Raw genomic sequence first — 20,880 nt, forward strand, 5'->3', positions numbered from 1 at the left:
AAGTCTGGATTTAGTTTTGTTGTGGCGATTCTCAGGATGGATCTGAGGTGTTGGTCAGTTAACTTGGATCTGTGGCTGGCTTTGTTGATGTTCATGACGCTGAACGCCTGTTCACACAAATAGGTCGAGCCGAACAAAGAGTAAAGCGCAAATGTGGAGTAATACGCTGCACCTCAACAAAGGTCAATGTGTAGCGGTGTGCTACATGCAGCGCTAAAATTACGACACGGAGTCAGTAACTGCAGTCGAAGAAAAAAACTTTATTTGAAATCCCCAGCCTCACTTTTAAGCCTACCTCAACCTGCCCCCCTGCGCAGAGGCTCCAAAGCTCTGTGCTCGCAAATCCCCGCAGGCTACCTCCCTTAGCCGGAACGCTGGCTAATTGTGAGCCGGTTCGGATGTGCCAGGAAATGGGTCGCCACAAATGTATATAGAGTGCGTCATCTATTGGGAAAACGCCAGAATTGCGGGGAAAAAACGTTAACAAGGTTTATTAATATAATTTCATCAAGTTCTGCAGGCCGGATTAAAAAGCTTAACGGGCCGCGTATGGCCCGCGGGCCATAGTTTGCCCATGCCTGCACTAGAGGAAAGTGGGGAAATGAGAGAGCAGACTAACAATCATTTTGAACTTGCAGAAAGATCTGTGAGTCCCTGCCGCTTGATGATTAATTAAGAAGTTCAGGCATTTAAATATTCCAATGCTAATGAATACCTTAAATGATCATTGTTTGAACTTTCATTGAACAATGAGCTGCTAGAAATTTCTATCCAATTGTAGCTTCTGTGAGTACCAGCTGCAAAGTTCCATAAACATAAGGTTGAGGTGCCAGGGAGAACAGACAGAAGCAGCTTGCACTGTCAGGTTGCACATCAAATGTGTCTAATACACAATAGGTATATTGAGCTAGACATGGCTTCTTGGCAGTTAAGGTATAGATGTGCCTAAGGCAGGAAAGCAACAACCAAGCTGTGCCTCCTCATTTAAGGCAACTCTTGATATCAATATGGTATTGCTAGAATCTGTCCAAAACTAATGTGGTCTCATTTTCATAATTTATGGTGCTGTTTCCGGTTTTCAATTTTATCAAGTTGTTTATTCAAAATAATTATTTATATTAATAAGAGACAATGGGTTTATATTCATTGAAGAATAAAAATGGGTAACACTACTTAATCAACTTAACCTTTTTAGAAGACTATAAATGGCTCCCGTTATGGTTCAGAACAGAAATGCCATTACTGTGACTTTAAGACAAAATTATTTAAGCTGATGCTGATTTTCCTAAAACCTTTTGTATGCTGTTTTAAAATTAAGCATCAAGTTGCCTTTAGTAAAATGGATGTGCACACCTGTCTAGAGCATACAATCATCACAATGATATTTGATTCTGCACTTCGTGCTCCCTGGAGTACAAATCAAAGTAGATATAATAAAATTTAAATTATAAATCATAATTAGAAAATAGAAAAGGGAAAGTAAGGTAGTGCAAGTCAGGTCTGGATATTTGGAAGGTACGGCCCAGATCCGGGTCAGGATCCGTTCAGCAGTCTTATCACAGTTGGGAAGAAGCTGTTCCCAAATCTGGCCGTACGAATCTTCATGCTCCTGAACCTTCTCCCGGAGGGAAGGTGGACAAAATGTATGTTTGCTGGGTGGATCGTGTCCTTGATTATCCTGGCAGCACTGCTCCGATGGCGTGTCCAAGGATGTGAGTCCAAGGATGGAAGATTGGTTTGTGTGATGTGCTGGGCTATTTTCACGATCTTCTGCAGCTTCTTCTGGTCTTGGACAGGACAACTTCCATACCAGGTTGTGATGCACCCTAGAAGAATGCTTTCTACGGTGCATCTATAAAAATTAGTGAGGGTTTTAGGGGACAGGCCAAATTTCTTCAGCTTTCTCAGGAAGTAAAGGTGCTGGTGGGCCTTCTTGGCAGTGGACTCTGCTTGGTTAGACCAAGTCAGGTCATTTGTGATATTCACCCCGAGGAACTTAAAGCTTTTGACCTGTTCCACCTGTGCACCACCAATGTAGATGGGGTCGTGTGGTCCACTACTCCTTCTGAAGTCAATAACCAATTCCTTTGTCTTGCTGACGTTGAGAGATAGGTTATTGTCTTCACACCATGCCACCAGGTTCTTAATTTCCTCTCTGTACTCCGACTCATCATTACCCAAGATATGGCCTACAATTGTGGTGTCATCAGCAAACTTATATATTGAGTTCGAGGGAATCTTGGCTACACAATCATGGGTGTACAGTGAGTACAGCAGGGGGCTGAGTACACAGCCTTGTGGGGCACCGGTGCTCAGAGTGATTGTCTAGTGGTACTATAAAGTGGTGGTGGAATAGCAAGTTCTGAAACAAACTAATAAATCTGGAGATTCTTTTCCACACTGACACTAGAAAAACAGCCAACAAAAAAGACTGTGTTTGTTAGCATTTCAAGTACAGGGCATGTTACGGCCAAATAATTGCTTTTACAATAACTATAAATATTCAACATTTGGTATATTGTGTTCAGTTTTGGTCACTATGATGTAGGAATGATACTATTAAAGTAGAAAGAGTGCAGAAAATATTTGAGGATATTGTCAAGGCTCAGGAGACTGAAGTAAAGAAAGATTGGGCAGGCTGGGGCTCTATTCCTTGGAGCATAGGAGATTGATGAGTGTCCTTTAGAGGTGTATAAAATCACAAGGAGCATATATGGAGTGATTACTTAATCTTTTTTCAAAGGAAAAGGGAAGCAAGCCCTACATAGCATCGGTATGAGAGTGAAAGATTTAATAAAACGTAAAGAGCAACATTTCCATACAGTGTGCCATGTATATATGCCAGAGGAAATGCTTGAGGTAGATATAATAATATCATTTAAAAGTCATTTGGACAAATTTATGGATTAAAAATGTTTCGAGGGATATGAGTCAAATGTGGACAAGTAAAAACAGCTTTGATCGGCTACTTGGTTGGCATAGAAGAGCTGGGCTGAAGGGACTGTTTTCATGTTGTATAATTATCAGACGAGATCCGTGGAGTGCAAGCAACTTCTCTTAGGCTGTGAGACTAATGAATAGCCTGCCACCACCAAGTTCTCTTCATTAGGACAACGAGCTGTTTTCCTGTGCTGTGCACTGCAAACTTTTTCAATTTGAGTCATAAAGCACTACATTACAGAAACAGGCCCTTCAGCCCATCTTATCTGCCCCAAATCATTAATCTGCCCAGTCCCATCAACCTGCTGCTAGACCATAGTCTTTCATACCCTTCCCATCTAAGTACTAATCAAAATTTCTCTTAGATTTTGAAATTGACCCCATATCCACCACTTGCACTGGTAACTCGTTCCACATTCTCATTATCCTCTGAGTGAAGAACTTTTCTCTCATGTTCCTCTTAAACATTTCAATTATTACCCTTAACGTGTGACCTCTAGTTGTAGTCTCAGCCAACCTCAGTAGAAAAAGTCTGCTTGCATTTACCATACTATATCCCTCAATTTATATTCCTCTAATGCCCCTCGTAAGTCCTAACCTATTCAACCTTTCCCTTTAATTCAGGTCTTCAAGTCTCAATAGCATCCTTGTAAATTTTCTCTGCACTTATTCAACCTTATTTTCATCTTTTCTGTGGGTAGGTGACCAGAACTGCACCCAATACTCGAAATTAGTCCTCGCTGACTTTTTATATAATTTCAATATAACATCCCAATTCCTGTACTTAATACCTTGATTTATGAAGGCCAATGTGCCACAAGCTTTCTTTGAACCCTATTGACCTTTGACATTACTTTCAAGGAATTATGGATGTGTGTCGTCGGATTTCTTTGTTCTACTGTGCTCCTCAATGCCCTCACCTTGTAAGACTTATCCTGGTAGGCTTTCCCGAAGTGCACAAAGCTCAAAATGGCATTAAATTCTATTTGCCATTTTTTGGCCCATTTTTCCAGCTAGTCCAGATCCCACTGCCAGCTTTGATGGTCTTCCCCACTGTCCACTACACCCCCAATCTTGGTGTTATCTGCAAATTTGCCAATCCATTTTACCACCTTTTCATCTAGATCATTATATACGGTTGAAAGAAAAAAGCTGTGAACCCTTTGCGATTACCTGGTTTTCTGCATTAATTGCTTATAAAATGTGGTCTGATCTTCATCTAAGTCACAATAAGACAATCTTCCTGCACTAATCACACACAAGGAATTGTACTACTTGTCAATACCAAGCACACTGTTAAAAAATCGCAGTCTAGCTTAAAAAAGTATTTGAACTTCTGTGATAATGCCTTCTACAAAAGCTGTTTGGAGTCCATGAGATGAGATTGGAGGTGTGGGTTGTAGAAGTGCCCTCCCCAATAATAAAAAAAAGACACTCCATCAGGTAACTGACAGAGCCTGTTCTTCTTAAGAAAGATCTGTTTATGTGCACCATGCCTTGATCAAAAAAGCTTTCAGATCCTGGATTACAGGAGGAATAGAGACAGGCTAGCCCCTATTGACATCAATGGGACTGTAGTTGAGAGGGTGAGTAGTTTCTAATTTCTTGGTGTGCCAAGGATCTTGCCTGGACTGTACATACTGGCTGTGCAGTGAGAAGAGCACAATAGTGCCTCTTTCACCTCAGATGGCTGAAGAAGTTTGGCATGAGTCCCCATATCCTCAGGACTTTCTACAGGGGCACCATCGAGAGTATCCTGACTGCCTTTGTCACCAACTGGCACGGGACCTGTACTACCCTCAATTGCAGGGCACTGCAGAGAGTGGTGCGGACAGCATTTGTGGATGTGAGTTTTCCTCTTTTCAGGGCATTTATGGCAGCAGATGCATGAAAAGGACAGAAGATCATCAGGGACTCCAGCCACCCCAACTGCAAACTGTTTCAGCTGCTTTCATCTGGCAAACGGTATCACAACGTTAATGCTTCTTTCACCAGGCCATCAGATTTATCAATACACATTGATCTGATTGCATATTTGACTGTCCATTTTATCTGAATGTGTATCTGACTGTACAAACAAGTATTCAAAACAATTATGTATACAATCTTAGTTTTTGGGCAATATCCTCCCACATTTCCCTTCCTTATTTCTTGTACATTGTGACGGAGGTGCAACATAAAGATTTTTACTCCCTCATGTTGTGAGATGGATGGAAGAAATAAAATTCTAATTCTGAGGACCTTAGAAGAATTGTCGAGATGCATGAAGCTAGAAAAGGCTACCAAAGGATTTCAAAACGTCTGAGTGTTTATCAGAGAAATTATCTACAAATGGAGGAAATTCAGTACTGTTGCTACTCTCCCTAGGAATGGGCATCCTGCAAAGATCACATCAAGAGCACAATATGCAATGCTAAAGGAGGTGTAAAAGAACCTAAAGGTAACAGCAAAAGACTTGCAGTAATCTCTAGAACTTACTAAAAACTCTGTTCATGTGCCCACTGTAAGAAAAACATTCAACAAGAATGGTGTTCGTGGAAGGACACCACGGAAGAAACCTCTGCTCTTCAAAATAAACATCGCTGCATATCTCAAGTTTGTAACAGACCACCTGGAAGTTCCACAACACTTCTGGGACAATGTTTTGTGGACAGATAAGACAAATGTTGAACTTTTTGGCAGAAATGCACACCCTGTGTTTGGAGGGAAAAGGGCACTCCACACAACACCAAAACCTCATCCCAACGAAGCATGGTGGAAATAGTATCATGGTTTGGAGCTGCTTTGCTGCCTCAGGGCCTGGAATGCTTTTAATCGTTAAAGGAACAATGAATTCAAAATAGTATCAAGGCACTTTACAGGAGAATGTCAGGGTAGTGGTCCGTCACCTGGAGGATGCAACAAGGCCTACATCCGAAACGTGAGTAAATCAACAATAGAATGGTTTAAAAAGAAAATTCATTTTTTGGAATGGCCAAGTCAGAGTCCAGACCTTACCCCAATTGAGATGCTGTGGCATGGCCTGAAGAGGACTGTTCATGCAAGGTATCCCAGAAATATTGATGAACAGTTGTTATTATTACAGTTGAGTAATGGGAATTATAGAGGCATGAGAGAGGAGATGGCCAGATTTGATTGGAAAATAGCACTGGTAGGGATGGCGGCAGAGCAGCAATGGCTGGAATTTTTGGAAGCGATCTGAAAGGGGCAGGGTGTGTACATCCCAAAAAGGAAGAAGTATTCTAAAGGAAAGATGACACAACTGTGGCTAACAAGAGAAATCAAAGCCAACTTAAAAGCCAAAAAGGCCAAAAATTAATGAGAAGTTGGAGGATTAGGAAGCTGTTAAAAACCAACAGAAGGCAACTAAAAATATCATTAAGGTAAAGATGGAATATGGAAGTAAGCTAGTCAATAATGTTAAAGAGCATACCAAAAGTTTCTTCAGGTACTTAAAGTGTTAAAAGGGCAAGAGTGAACATCAGACTGCTGGAAAACTATGCCGGAGATGTACTAATGGGAAAAAGTGAAATGGCAGACAAGCTGAATAAGTATTTTGCAACACACACAAAATGCTGGAGGAACTCAGCAGTCCAGGCAGCATCTGTGGAGCAGAGTACAGTGGACGTTTCGGGCCAAAACCCTTCGGCGGGACTGGAGAAAAAAGCTGAGTAGATTTAAAAGGTGGGGATGGGGAGAGAGAAACACGAGGTGATAGGTGAAACCTGAAGGGGGAGTGGTGAAGTAAAGAGCTAGGAAGTTGATTGGTGAAAGGGTCAGAAAACCATGGAAGAAAGAAAAGGAGGAAGGAGCACCAGAGGGAGGTGATGGGTGGGCAAGGAGATCAGGTGTGAGGGGAAAAGGGAATGGGAAATTGTAGGAGTGGTGGGGGTGTGGGGGACATACTGAAAGTTTGAGAAATTGATGTTCATGCCATCAGGCTGGAGGCTATCCAAATGGAATACAAGGTGTTGGTCCTGTAGTTGTGGCCTCATCGCAACAGTGGAGGGGGCCAATGGATGGACATATCTGAATGGGATAAGTATTTTGCATCAGTCTGCACTGCATCAGTAGAAGACACTAGCAGTTTGGTGGAAGTTCCAGGTGTCAGAGGTTGAAATGTATGAAGTTACTATAACTGGAGAGAAGGTTCTTGGGAAACTGAAAGGTTTGAAGGTAGACAAGTCACCTGGACCAGAGTTCTGAAAGAGGTATTAGTAATGACCTTTCAAGAATCATTAGATATTGGATTCGTTCCAGAAGACTGGAAAACTGCTAATGTCACTCCACTCTTCAAGAAGGGAGAGGGGTTGAAGAAAGGAAACTATAGGCCAGTTAGTCTGACCTCAGTGGTTGGGAAGATGTTGGAGTAGATTATTAAGGATGAGGTCTCAGGGTATTTGTTGTTGTTTCATATGTCAGGTGGTTTTCTCTTCATACTTCTAATTGGTTGGCTGATTCATGATGAAGTGTGGCCTGGGAGGAGCAGACGCAAGTCTGTCTATTTGGGAGCCAGGGTTGGATCAATCTTCATCTGGCAACTCGTACACAGCTGTTACAATGTGGGTATCCCTGAGTTGGCATCACCTGATGGAGTCATTGAGGCATGCAAGCCTCCACACGACGTCAACTTGGAAGCACATGATAAAGTAGCCCGTAGTCAGCATGATTTCCAGAAGGGAAAATTTAGTCTGACAAATCGGTTGCAATTCTTTGAAGAAATAGCAAGCAGGTTGGACAAAGGAGAATCAGTGGATGTTGTGTACTTGGACTTTCAGAAGGCCTTTGACAAGGTGCCACACATGAGACTGCTTAACAAGCTATGAGTCCATGGTATTACAGGAAAGATTCTAGCCTGGATAAAGCAGTAGCTGATTGGCAGGAGGCAAAGAGTGGGAATAAATTAAGCCTTTTTAGGCTGGCTGCCGGTGACTAATGGTGTTCCACAGGGGTCATTGTAGGGACCGATTCTTTTTACATTATACGTCAGCAATTTGGATGATGGAATTGGTGGCTTTGTAGCAAAGTTTGCAGATGATATTAAGATAGGTGGAGGAGTAGTTTTGAGAAAGTAGAGAGACTACAGAAGGAGTGAACAGATTAGGAGATTGGGCAAAGAAATGGCAGATGGATTACAGTGTGGGGAGGTGTAGGCTCATGCACTTTGATAGAAGAAATGAAAGGGTTGTCTATCTTCTAAATGAAGAGAAAATACAAAAAACTGAGGTGCAAGGGCACTAGGAATCTTGTGCAAGGATTCCCTGAAAGTTACTTTGCAAGTTGAGTCCTTTGTAAGGAAGGCAAAAGCAATGTTAGCATTCATTTCAAGAGGACTAGAATATAAAAGCAAGGATGTAATGTTGAAACCTTATAAAGCACAGGTGAGGCTGCACTTGGAGTATTGTGAGCAGATTTGGGGTCACACATTTTAACGAATGTGCTGAAACTGGGGAGAGTTCAAAGGAGGTTCCCAAAAATGATTTGGCAATTGAAAGGCTTGTTTGATGTCTCTTGGCCTGTACTCACTTTCATTCAGAAGCATGAGTGGGGATCACATTGAAACCTATTGAATGTTGAAGGGCCTCAATAGAGAGTGGATGGGGAGAGGATGTTTCCCATGGTGGGAGAATTTAAGACCAGAGGACCACAGCCTCAGAGTAGAGGGATGTCCATTTAGAACCGAGATGAGGAAGAATTCTTTAGCCATAGCATGGTGAATCTGTGGAATTCGTTGTCACAGGCAGTGGAGGCCAAGTCTTTATGTATATTTGAGGCAGTTTGATAGATTCTTGATTGATCAGGGCATGAAGGAATATGGGGAGAAGGCAGAAGATTGGGGCTGAGAGGAAAATTGGATCAGCCATGATGAAATAGTGGACCAGACGCGATGGACCAAATGGACTAATTCTGCTCCTATATCTTATGGTTTTGTGGAACTGAAACAGTTTTGACTGGCAGAGTGGTCTAAAACTCCTCCTAGCCATCGTTCAAGTCTGATGAGCAGCTACAGGAAATGTTTGGTGGAGGCTATTGCTGCCAAAGAAGATTCTAAACGCTATTAAATACAAAGGTTCACATACTTTTTTTACAGACTGGACTGTGAATGATTAAACAATATGTTCAAAAATTACATGAAAAGTACAATTATTTGTGTGCTATTAGTTTAGGTGGATTGAGTTTGTCTATTATTGTGACTTAGATGAAGATCACACCACTTTTTTTGTTAGTAATTAATGCAGAAATCCAGGTAATTGCAAAAGTTTCACAAGCTTTACTTGCAGCTGTAGATGAGAAATTTTATTTTATTAACTTTATTAATGATAATTTTTGGTTTATGTGCTGTGTATGAAATGTTTTGTGGGTGCATCATGGTCCGGAGAAACATTATTTTGGTTGGCTGTATTAATGTTCAAATGTAAATTTGAACTTGAAAATCCATGCTTCAGGTCACTGATATGTTTCCAGTTTTTGTTGTTCAGGATAATGTATTTTAAGCATCTAGATGGTGGAAACTGTTATGAGGTGAGAAGGGAGGAAGAATAGTGCTGGGATTATATGAGGTGGTTTGCGGGGGTTTATTGGTTAGGATGTCAACTGTTCTCCCATTTTTGTTTGATACCTGGGACTGATCATACTTATGTAGTTGTCATTTATAGCTCCACTAGTCCTTTTTGTGCCTTTGTCATGTAACTATTTTTAAAATGTATTCTACTTCCAGCTTCATCTTGTGTCCTGTTCCCTGACCTCTTTTTTTACTCTCTGTGTCTGCAGTTGAAAACTTCTGCCAATCTAATTGGTCTGTAGTCAAATAGGGAACAGGCAGGGAGTCTTTAACAACTGCTAAAGTATGAGATGTCCCATCCCATCCTTTGCTGCTCTCCAGTAGTTGAAGCACATTATTAACACTAAATCTGTACTCTGCATCTTCAGATGAAATGCTATTCAAAAAGTCTAAATCTAATTGTGACATTTTCCGTGAGTGTAAAAGAAATGCTATGTCCTTATAGGTGCAGTAAACCTGTATGTTACTGAATTAGAAACCTAGGCTAATTTAAGATTACAAGTGCAAACCTCATGGCAAATAGATAATTTAAATGGAGTTAATTAAATTTAGAATTTATTAATATCAGAAGACACATCCATGTAACCACTGCTTTAAAAATCTGTATGCTTCATTGCTGTCCTGTAAGGAAAATAATTGCTCTATATTTGGCTACAAAACAACTCTTCTAAAATAGACTAGAAAGTCGTAAGTTTAAAACCAATTAATAAAGTGGAATGAACACCAATCTTGATGATAATTTCTCCGCCCACCCCCCCATTTTGTCAATAAAGAAATGTCTGGTTTTGATGTTTCCTAAGTCGGTCCTTGGGAAATGGTTGTGAATAAATGGTTACACTGATTTTTAATATGAGTGACAAGATATTCAGCAGGTGGCAATTAATTAGCAAAAATCACCAGTTCAGTATTAACTTGTATTCTTATGATCTTAAGTACAATGATAAAGTACAATCATTGGATCTCAAAATATACTTGCTGATTAGTGGATTTGGGACTGACCATAACACTGAGAATGATCCTACTTCTATATTGAATTCAGTAAGGTCTACATACAAAATGCTGGAGGAACTCTGCAAGTCAGGCAGTGTCATTTGAAAAGAATAAAGAGTCAAATGTTTCAGGCCGAGGCCCTTCGTCAGGACTGATGAAGACTTTTGCATTTGATCTTTGAGTCCAAGTCATAAAAGAATTGTATAAGAATACCTGAACATAATCTAAATACATAATACATTTTACCATTAAACATTTGGTTTTGTTTTAAATATCTTCTGAGTTCTATAGACAGTTTAAGAATAAAGTATTTGTAGTACTTGTGGTAATTGTTTAACTTATTGTACTGATGTATGTTCAGATGAGATTAATAGTTTCAATGTCAAACTAACCATGTTAGATCTTGTTAAAGTTAGATCTTGAACCCCATGTTCTGTGGTTAATGAACAATTATGGTTAAAGCCACATCCCAGATTGTGCACTAGGGTCTAGCATGAATTAAAGCCAGATGATTAACATGTGTAACTGTCTCAGCACCCCTTAATCTGAAAAGTCGTGACAGATTGTTGAGTAATACCGGGGGGGGGGGGGGGGGACACATTCCTACTTTGTCCTTATTTGTTTCAGCTGCATTTGAAATACAGAAAGACTACTGTAACCAAGGTCACTTGACAGTTTGTCTAGGCAAATCAATTATATTCCTCTTTTGATAGTTCTGGAAATGTATTCAAGTTCCCTAACTCTTGCTTTCAGCATCAGTTCAGTTTTTTTTGTTAAAAGTGTGAGCTTTTTATGTTGGAGTATTGTGTGCAGTTCTGGTCACCTAACTATAGGAAGGATATCAGTAAGAATGAAAGAGTCCAGAGAAGATTTACTAGGATGTTGCCAGGTCTTCAGGAGATTGAGTTACAGAAAAAGATTGAACAAGTTAGGACTTTATTCCTTGGAGCGTAGAAGAATGAGGGGAGATTTGATAGAGGTTTACAAAATTATGAGGGGTATAGACAGTAAATGTGAGTAGGCTCTTTCCACTTAGATTAGGAGAGATAAATAAAAGAGGACATGGCTTTAGAATGAGGAATGAGCTGCCATCTGACGTGGTAAATGCAGGCTCACTCTTAAGTTTTAAGAATAAATTGGATAGATACTTGGATGGGAGCGGTCTGGAGGATTATGGACTGGGTGCAGGTCAATGGAACTAGCGGAATAAAGTTTTGACGCAGATTAGAAGGGCCGAATGGCCTGTTTTCTGTACTGCAGTGTTCTATGGTTCTATGGTAACAGCTTTTTCCTAGTGTTAAAGTTAAATAGCTCGCGCAACCCTGAACTTCCAGCCACTGGTCACTTTCATTCTTCATCCCATGCTTCTTCTGACTTTGGTCCTTGGTTGTTCCATTGATACACCGAGTAAGTTTTATTTTCTTTATTTATTGAGATAATGCAGAATAGGCCCTTCCAGTCCCCAAGCCACACCACCCAGCAAATCCCCCAGTTTAATACCAGTCTATTCACGGGACAAGTTACAATGATCAATTAACCTACCAACCAGCAAGTATTTGGACCGTGGGAGGAAATTGGAGCACCTGGAGGAAACCCACGTGGTCATGGGGAGAACGTCCAAACTCCTTACAGACAGCAGTGGGAATTGAACCAGGTTGCCTGCACTGTAAAGTACTGCGCTAACTACTAAGCTACCATGCTGGCCATTAATAGAGGAACGTCACCTCATCATCCATCTGGGCATGGTACATTTCTCATAACATAATATGAAATTATTAGTTTCAATGTTACCAGTTTCCTCCTTCGTTACTGAAGTGGTTGTACTTTTTTTTAAAAAATGTTTCTTTTCTTAAGTCTCTGACTAGTGGCCTTTAAAATAATTGTTTACTTGACAGCTTTGGTTTGTAATCTGTCACTGTCTTTTGCTTGTTCTTTCCATTTTCTTCTCTTCTGAAACTGAAAAGATGCTCTTTTCTCACATTTCCAGTTCTGATGAAGAGACCTTGACCTGAAACATTGACCCTATTTGTTCTCTCCTCTGATACCTGACCAACTAAGTGTCTCCAGTATGTTTTATTTTTGTTCTAGCTTGTGCAGCTTAGTCCAACCCTCGCTCATGCGACAATCCATTCCAAGTGTTAGTACAGGTAGTCCCTGAGTTACGAACGTCTGACTTATGAACTGAGGAAGGAGAACGCCGCCTGCCATTTTAAGTCGGATCCCAACGCCATCCGCCATTTTAAGTCATTGCCGTTGACACTGTGTTGAGTGTGTAACTTTGTGTTTGGCTTAAATTTTTCTTAGCAAGATTCATCCTGACCTCTCCCACCTTTTCCAGTCAGCACCACCCCCTCTTGTCCCATTTAACCTGTCTCAGTGCGGTGGACTTTAAGACCCAGGGAACTCAGTGCTGCTGAATCCACAGTGTTTCTGTTCTGTTGATGGAAAACGATCACCATTGAAAATAAAGTGGAAATACTGAAGTGATCAGAAAGAGGTGAAATGCCATCGGTCATTGGAAAAGCGTTAGGCTACAGTCGGTCAATGATCGGAACAATTTTAAAGGATAAAGTGAGAATAATGGAGCATGTGTAAGGCCCTGACCCGATAAAAGCTACAATTATTACTAAGCAACGCAGTGGTTTAATTATTGAAATACATACATTTCTTAAGTGTTTATATGCATAGAAAGGTAAAATATGTACTATATACTAAGACAAAAGTTTGACGAACTGACGCTAAATAATACCAGACGTACCTGTTCCAACTTGTGTACAAATCCAACTTAAAGACGGGCTCAGGAACAGAACTCGTTCGTAACCCGGGGACTGCCTGTATAATAAACCTTTGCAACTTATTGACATCCACAAGTAAGAGTCCAATGGTGTACATGATACTACAGAATAGGTTTCACTGATATCCTATGTCATTGAAACATAACCTTCTCTTCTTTCATATTCAATTACCCGAATAAATAACAATAACATTCCTCATCACATATTTCAAAACCAAACCATTGCAAATCATATGTCATCCTTGCTAGCCATCCATAGCCCTATGCATCTCAGAGGTCTTTTACAGTTTAGATAATCTTTTCAGAATGCTGTTTTCATTTGCAATTAACATTGTCAGGTGGAAAAGCTGCTGACATCTGACACACACATTCATTTTCTCTGAGCAAAAGTCCTTCCTATATTCATTCACTGACTTAGTTTGTTTTTATTTTTGGATGCTATGTGATCTCAAGTTGGCCTCAGTAGCAATTTCTTCTGGAAAAATCAAGTGAGTTGCCAGAAATAAGGCCATTTGATTTGTTATGACTACTGTATGGTGACCGAATTTCTTAGTGCCTTCCATAGCGTTCTACTCTCTCTCCTCATCCTGCATGGGCTATTCTCAGTTGTATGTAATCCATCCAGAAAGGAAGTTGAATATTGTGTGAGGTTAATGTAAATATTTTTAATAAGCTGAGGTCCGAATGGTCACAGTTGTTCTAATACCCTCCAGCAGGCCACTGATTTATATTTGTTCGTACATTTGGACTAAGTTTAATAAGGAATAGAGGGATTCTATCTATTTTGGATAAAAGAAGTAGTCTTGCTAACAGCTCTTATGAATGCTTTTGAATCTTGAAGTGTGTCAATTTATTTTGAGAGCTGAGAAGTCTTTATGCACTTCGCAGAATTTAACTGTTCTGTCTTCAGCTTTATTCCTTAATTCATCTGCCCTTTAGTGACCTTCACTTTAATGTACTTATCCTTTTTTTTGAGAATTTCTTCAATAATTTTCTTTGTAGCTTATCCCAAGTAATCACATATCATGGAATTATATTAATAGTGGTTTTGTCATTCTTACAGATAAAAATTAATTTTGACACTGGGGCATTTTTGTAGCTAGCATTAAGATCTCTGATTCTGACAATCTTATTTTTATACAGTATATTAAGCTTTTAGATAATGAATTGAAATGCTGATTAATTATGACAATAGATGTTACTTGATTTCATTTTTCAAAGGCCTAGCTCTGCAGCTTAAACCTGTAATTCTGGACTCAGCCTCCCCAAAAGCAGAAATAACTTACATTCATCAATTATTGGTGCCATGGTAGTGTAGCTACATTGTCCTTGTGATTAGGATAGGGAGATTTGGGTTTGTCAAGGGTTGCTGAGGCAGTGTGGGTTGTAAGGCCTACTTTTCATTGTATCGGTAAATAAATAAATTATACATTCCCTGTAATACTTCGGAAATTTCAATAAAATCATTCCATGACTTCCTAAATTCTAGAGAACACATTGTTAGTTTTTGTTCCTGGAATTTAACCTTTTATGGCAGTTCAGTTTTGGTTTTTCCCTCTTGATTTTTCTCTAAGACCAAACTATCCTTGCAGAATGTCACTCGTCCAAGTATCTTCATTGAGTTGCAGCATAACTTTTGCATGTGCCTACTTTATATAAAGGCCAGCTTATTGGATAAACCTGTTGGATTAACTGTACTTGTTCATGTCATATTTATGACTTGAACATCATCACTTTAGAACACCATTGCTTGTCATTGTTCAGAAAATGCATTTCTCCCCTTTTGTAGCTTCAGAGTTTGCTGGATTGAAGCCATTGTTTTACCATGGCCTAATCTGTTAAATTATTAATGGTTTTATAGTTTAACACACCAGTTTGTACAGCTTGCCCCATCTGTATGACAGAACAAACCTGGTTTTTGATCCTGTATTAATATGGGAAATAGTACAAAAGCCTTATAAAATTCCACTTCAGAATCAGGTTTAATATCACCGGCATATGTCATGAAATCTGTTAACTTTATAGCAGCAGTACAATGAAATGCATGATAAATAGAGAAGAAAAAACTGAATTAAATTATATATGTATGTGTGTGTGTATAGGATGCTGTTTGTCGACTATAGTTCAGCATTTAATACCATCATTCCCACAATCCTGATTGAGAAATTGTAGAATCTGGGTCTCTGTACCTCCCTCTGCAATTGGATCCTTGACTTCCTAACCGGAAGACCACAGTCTGTGTGAATTGATGGTAACATATCCTCCTCGCTGACAATCAACACTGGCACACCTCAGGGGTGTGTACTTAGCCCACTGCTCTACTCTCTATATGCACATGATTGTGTGGCTAGGCATAACTCAAATACCATTTATAAATTTGCTGACGATACAACCATTGTTGGTAGAATCTCAGGTAGTGATGAGAGGGTGCACAGGAGTGGAATATACCAACTAGTGGAGTGATGCCACAGCAACAACCAGGCACTCAACGTCAGTAAGATGAAAGAGCTGATTGTGGACTTCAGAAAGGGAAAGATGAAGGAACACATACCAATCCTCATAGAGGGATCAGAAGTGGAGAGAATGAGCAACTTCAAGTTCCTGGGTGTCAGGATCTCTGAGGATCTAACCTGGTCCCAACATATTGATGCAGTTATAAAGAAGGCAAGACAGCGGCTATACTTCATTAGGAGATTGAAGAGGTTTGGCATGTCAACAAATACACTCAAAAACTTCTATAGATGTATTGTGGAGAGCATTCTGGCAGTCTGCATCACTGTCTGGTATGGGGGGGGGAAGGTACTACACAGGACTGAAAGAAGCTGCAGAGGGTTGTAAATTTAGTTCGCTCCATCTTGCGTACTAGTCTACAAAGTACCCAGGACATCTTCAAGAAGCAGTCACAGAAAGGCTGTGTCCATTATTAAGGACCTCCAGCATCCAGGGCATGCCCTTTTCTCACTATTACCATGAGGTAGGAGATACAGAAGCCTGAAGTCACACACTGAGTGATTCAGGAAGTTTCTTCCTCTCTGCCATCCAATTCCTAAATGAACATTGAACCCTTGGACACTACCTCACTTTTTTTAAAATATATACTATTTGTTTTTTGCATGTTTTTAATCTATTCAATATATGCATACTGTAATTGATTTATTTATTTACTATTATCATTTTATTTTGTTTTCTTTTTTTCTTCTATATCATGTATTACATTGAACTGCTGCTGCTAAGTTAACAAATTTCACGTCATATGCTGATGATAATAAACCTGATTCTGATTCTGCATTAACATGCTGCATCCAGGTTAGGCCCTCAGACATTGACACCCAGGAGCTTGAAATTGCTCACTTTCTCCACTTCTGATCCCTCGGAGGATTGGTTTATACTCCCTCTTACCCTTCCTGAAGTCCACAATCTGCTCTCTAGTCTTGCTGATGCTGTTGCTGCGACACCACTCAACTAACTGGTATATCTTACTCCATCGGAAATTCTGCCAACAATGATTGTATCATCAACAAATTTATAGATGGCATTTGAGCTATGCCTTACCACACAGTCATGGGTGTAGAGAGAATAAAGCAGTGGGCTAAGCACACATCCCTGTGGTATGCAAGTGTTCATTGTCAGTGAGGTGGAGGTGTTATTTTCAATCTGCACAGATTGTGGTTTTCCTGTTTAGAAGTCGAGGATCCAGTTGCAGAGGGATGTACAGAGGCCTAGGTTCTGTACCTTTTTTTTATCAGGTTTGTAGAAATGATGGTGTTAAATGATGAAATAAACAGCATCCTGTCCAGGTGATTTGAGGCTGCATGGAAAGCCATTGAGATCGCATCTGATGTACCTGTTGTGGTGGTAGGCAAACTGCTGTTGGTCCAGGTTCTTCCTGAGATGGGAGTTGATCCTAGCCATGCCTAATCTTTCAAAGCATTTCATCACCATAGATGTGAGTGCTACTGGACGATAGTCATTAAGGTAGCTCACATTACTCTTCTTTGGGCACTAGTATAATTGTTGCCCTTTTTGAAACAGGTGGGAACTCACATCTATAGCAGTGGATTGAAAATGTCTTTGAATACCCGTGCAAGTTTATTGACACAGGTCTTCTGAGCTTTACCTTGTACTCCAATAAGCCCTGCGGTTTGGCAAGGGTTCACCCTCTTGAGAAACAGCCTGATATTGGCCTCCAAAACGGAGTTCACAGTGTCACAGGGTGCTGCACAGATCCTCATAGCTGTGGTTTTATTCTCCCTTTCACTTGCTACATTTTACCAATTTAAATACAGTGGATTCCAGTTAATTGGACCCTTGGGTAATCAAGACAGCCATTTATTTGGGACACTGCCATTTACTTGGGGGAGAAGACTTGTGAGCAGGTTCTAACTAGCATCAGTTGCGTGTACTTGTGTGGTCGTTAGACTCTACACCATGTTTAGAGTGAATAGTTTTTAAGTGGCGTCAGTTGTGTGTGTTGGAAAAAGTCATGATTTTTGTCACTGATGGTTGGCGGTACACCATTTCAACAAGCAGGCTAAACAAGGTGAGGGTAGCCATTGGGTCTCATACCCCAGGGGAAGTTCCTGTCCTAGTGTGCAAAGACAGCTCCAGCCAACTGCGCAGTGAGATCCAACAGTCAGGAAGGTGGTTCTGAAATGCTGCATGCAGAGTGAAGGCTATGACAAGACACAGATGAAGTCATAGTCGTCTACTGCAGCCACTGTTGTGATGCTTGTTCGTACCACTTGATCTGGACTTCCGAGGTCAAGATGGTAGCAATGCCCCAGTGCAATGGCTTTTCCACTTCAAAAACTCTCCCACACAGGTTTCCTATCATCATTGATACAACTGACAACCATTATTAGTATTGGTAGTGTTCTAATTTGTTCTGTATTTCATTTAAATGCATAATTTGTTATTCAGTTTAACTGGAGTTTGTCTTTTTTATATTTGTTTTTAAAACTATTTCCATGAAACTCTTGTTAATTGGGGCAACTGCTTAACTGGGCCAAAATGTATTATTCCAATGTGTCCCAATTAACTGGAATCCACTCTACCCAATATTTCTGCAACTGTTTTGCTTCAGTTTTGTGAATTTTTAACCAATGTACTCTTGCCAAGTTACTTCTGTAATTCCATATTTATTTAAAACATCGTAGAAGCTATTTTAATCCTAAAGTGTAACTGCCATTAAAGAAAAAAATAAGATTGTCTGTATCAAACATAATCTATTAATCCATGCTAGCTATTCATTCTGACTATTTAGAAGTGCTGGAGGTTTTAAGAGATGAGGTGTGATCAATTGTGCTCCAGGTCTTGATTAAAAGACTACATAGATGTTTAAAGACATCCAGAGGTCATTCAGTTAAATAATGTAATTGCTTAACAAGGTTGGTATCTCATTAAAGTGTGTGCCTGTCTTATTCATGTTTAACCTCCAATAAACCAGTGTTGATCTCCAGACTGATGAATACAATTTAGGGGGTTATTGGCTATGGTGCTTCATGGATATATTGACTGAGCTGCTAGTTCTTTCCTTTTCCAATGACATAACATTGATAGTGCCATACCATGTGAAGCATATCCCCTGATTAAATTTTAAATCAGTCATAGCAATTTTTATGGTTATAAGTTTTAACCATTTTAAATCTATATCCTGCTGTAAGTCTTAATGTACATATACACTCAGTAGCCATTTCCTTAGGTACAGGAGTAAAATCTGGTGTGGTCTTCTGCTGCTGTAGCTCATCCACTTCAAGGTTTGATGTGTTGTGCATTCAAAAATGCCCTTCTGCACTCCACAATTGTAATGCGTGGTTGTTTGAGTTATTGTCTGCTTCCTGTCAGCTTGAATCAGTCAGGCCATTCTCCTCTGACCTCTCTGATTTTTTTTTAAAAAGGAACCTTTCTTAAAAAGAGGAACCACCACTGACTGGATTTATTTTTTTGCTTTCTCATGTCATTCTCTGTAAACTCTCGAGACTGTTGTGTGTGAAAATCCTAGGAGAGCAACAGTTTCTGAGATGCTCACACCACCCCATCTGGCACCAACACACCACAGTCAAAGTCACCGAGATCACGTTTCTTCCCCATTCAAATGTTTGGTCTGAAAAACAACTCAACCTCTTCATGTCTGCATGCTTTTAAGCATTGAGATGCTGCCATATGATTGGCTAATTAGGTATTTTCGTTAATAAACTGTTCTACCTAATAAAGTGGCCACTGAGTGTATATACATTAACTTTTAATTTTGCAGAGTTTTAGAAGTAGAGTAGTATGCCAAGGTTAATTGCCACAAATGCCAAGGCATTTGAGGATAAAGAGCCACAACATGGCCCTTGTTTAATTTGTGCAGTTCATATTTCTAATAAATTTCTCTTATTCTTAAAATAGGTGTTTGGAGTCGTGGAGTCCCCCAGTTACACCGGCTGTGGTATAACAAGACCAGTCATTGCTGAACAAAAAACCAAGTGGAAACACAATACTGCTGAACAGGCAACAGGTGCAAAAAATGGAGAACTCAGTAAAGCACTTTTGAATGACTCTGAGGTGAGTTATATGGAAAAACAGACTAAATTTCTAGTATTTGCATGAATTAGTGTATCCTGTACTGTTGCAAACCTTTAGGAAATGGAAACATAGGAAAGCTACAGCACAATACAGGCCCTTCAGCCCACAAAGCTGTGCCGAACATGTCCCTACCTGAGAAATTACCTAGAGTTACCCATCGCTCTCTATTTTACTGAGCTCCCTAAACCTGTCCAGGAATCTCTTAAAGGACGCTGTGGTATCCACCTCCACCACCGTTGCCGGCAGCCCATTCCATGCACACACCACTCTCTGCGTTAAAATAACAGCAACAACTACTTACTCCTGATATCTCCTCTGTACCCACTTCCAAGCCCATTACTGTCCTTGGAGGAGGTACAGGAGGTAATTCCAAATGTCTTAAACCAAAATTATTCGCATGGATGCAGCCTGTAATATTGCAAATAAGGGCTTGATTATTTTCTAGATGTTGAGAGTTTCTTTGTATAAGTAGTTAAGCTAGTTCCATCCAATGTTTAACTGAGCTGTACCAGTCAGGCAATATTTGTAAATTATGTGTTAATTGAGTGATGGCAGTATTGGCCTGCTGCTGATATGTTTTGATATCTTGTGCTGGAAATGTGCTGTTTGGCTATTGATGAGGATGGCATTAGTCCCACTGACTTCAAGCCAAACCTGGCAACTATTTCTCTTGACCTCGCCAATGTCTTAGAATTGTCAGTTATCCAGAACTAGAGATATTGAAGAACTGAAGCAAAAACAAAATGTTGAATATCCTCAGTAGATCGAATAATTTTTGTTCCAACTGACAGTTTTAAGAATAATTCTTTCTTTGTGCATTTGGTTTGCACTCTATTACAGATGTCCCCTTCATTCCCTCCACCTTTCTCCCTCTTTGGAACTTAAAGCTCACTGACCTTCTCAATTTTCTATCTGTGATGAAAGAACTTGACCCAAAATATCAAATTTGCTCATCAACTGACTGCCTTGAGAATATCTGGAATTCCCTTTGTTTGTTTATTTTGGATTTCCAGTATCTGAGGTCTCA

The 20,880-nt window shown here is 40.0% G+C and overlaps 1 protein-coding gene across 6 annotated transcripts in view; it reads left to right on the plus strand.

Moving 5' to 3' along the window:
• LOC132402669 (centrosomal protein of 170 kDa-like) overlaps positions 1–20,880 on the plus strand; it is a 177,974-nt gene that overhangs the window by 87,456 nt on the left and 69,638 nt on the right. For all 6 annotated transcript variants that reach the window (XM_059985606.1, XM_059985608.1, XM_059985607.1 and 3 more), the window contains one exon: positions 19,677–19,832. In XM_059985606.1, the coding sequence (XP_059841589.1) occupies positions 19,677–19,832 (156 nt within the window). The remainder of the gene's footprint in view (positions 1–19,676; positions 19,833–20,880) is intronic.

Source organism: Hypanus sabinus, chromosome 12 (assembly GCF_030144855.1).
Source record: "Hypanus sabinus isolate sHypSab1 chromosome 12, sHypSab1.hap1, whole genome shotgun sequence".
Lineage (NCBI taxonomy): Eukaryota > Metazoa > Chordata > Chondrichthyes > Myliobatiformes > Dasyatidae > Hypanus > Hypanus sabinus.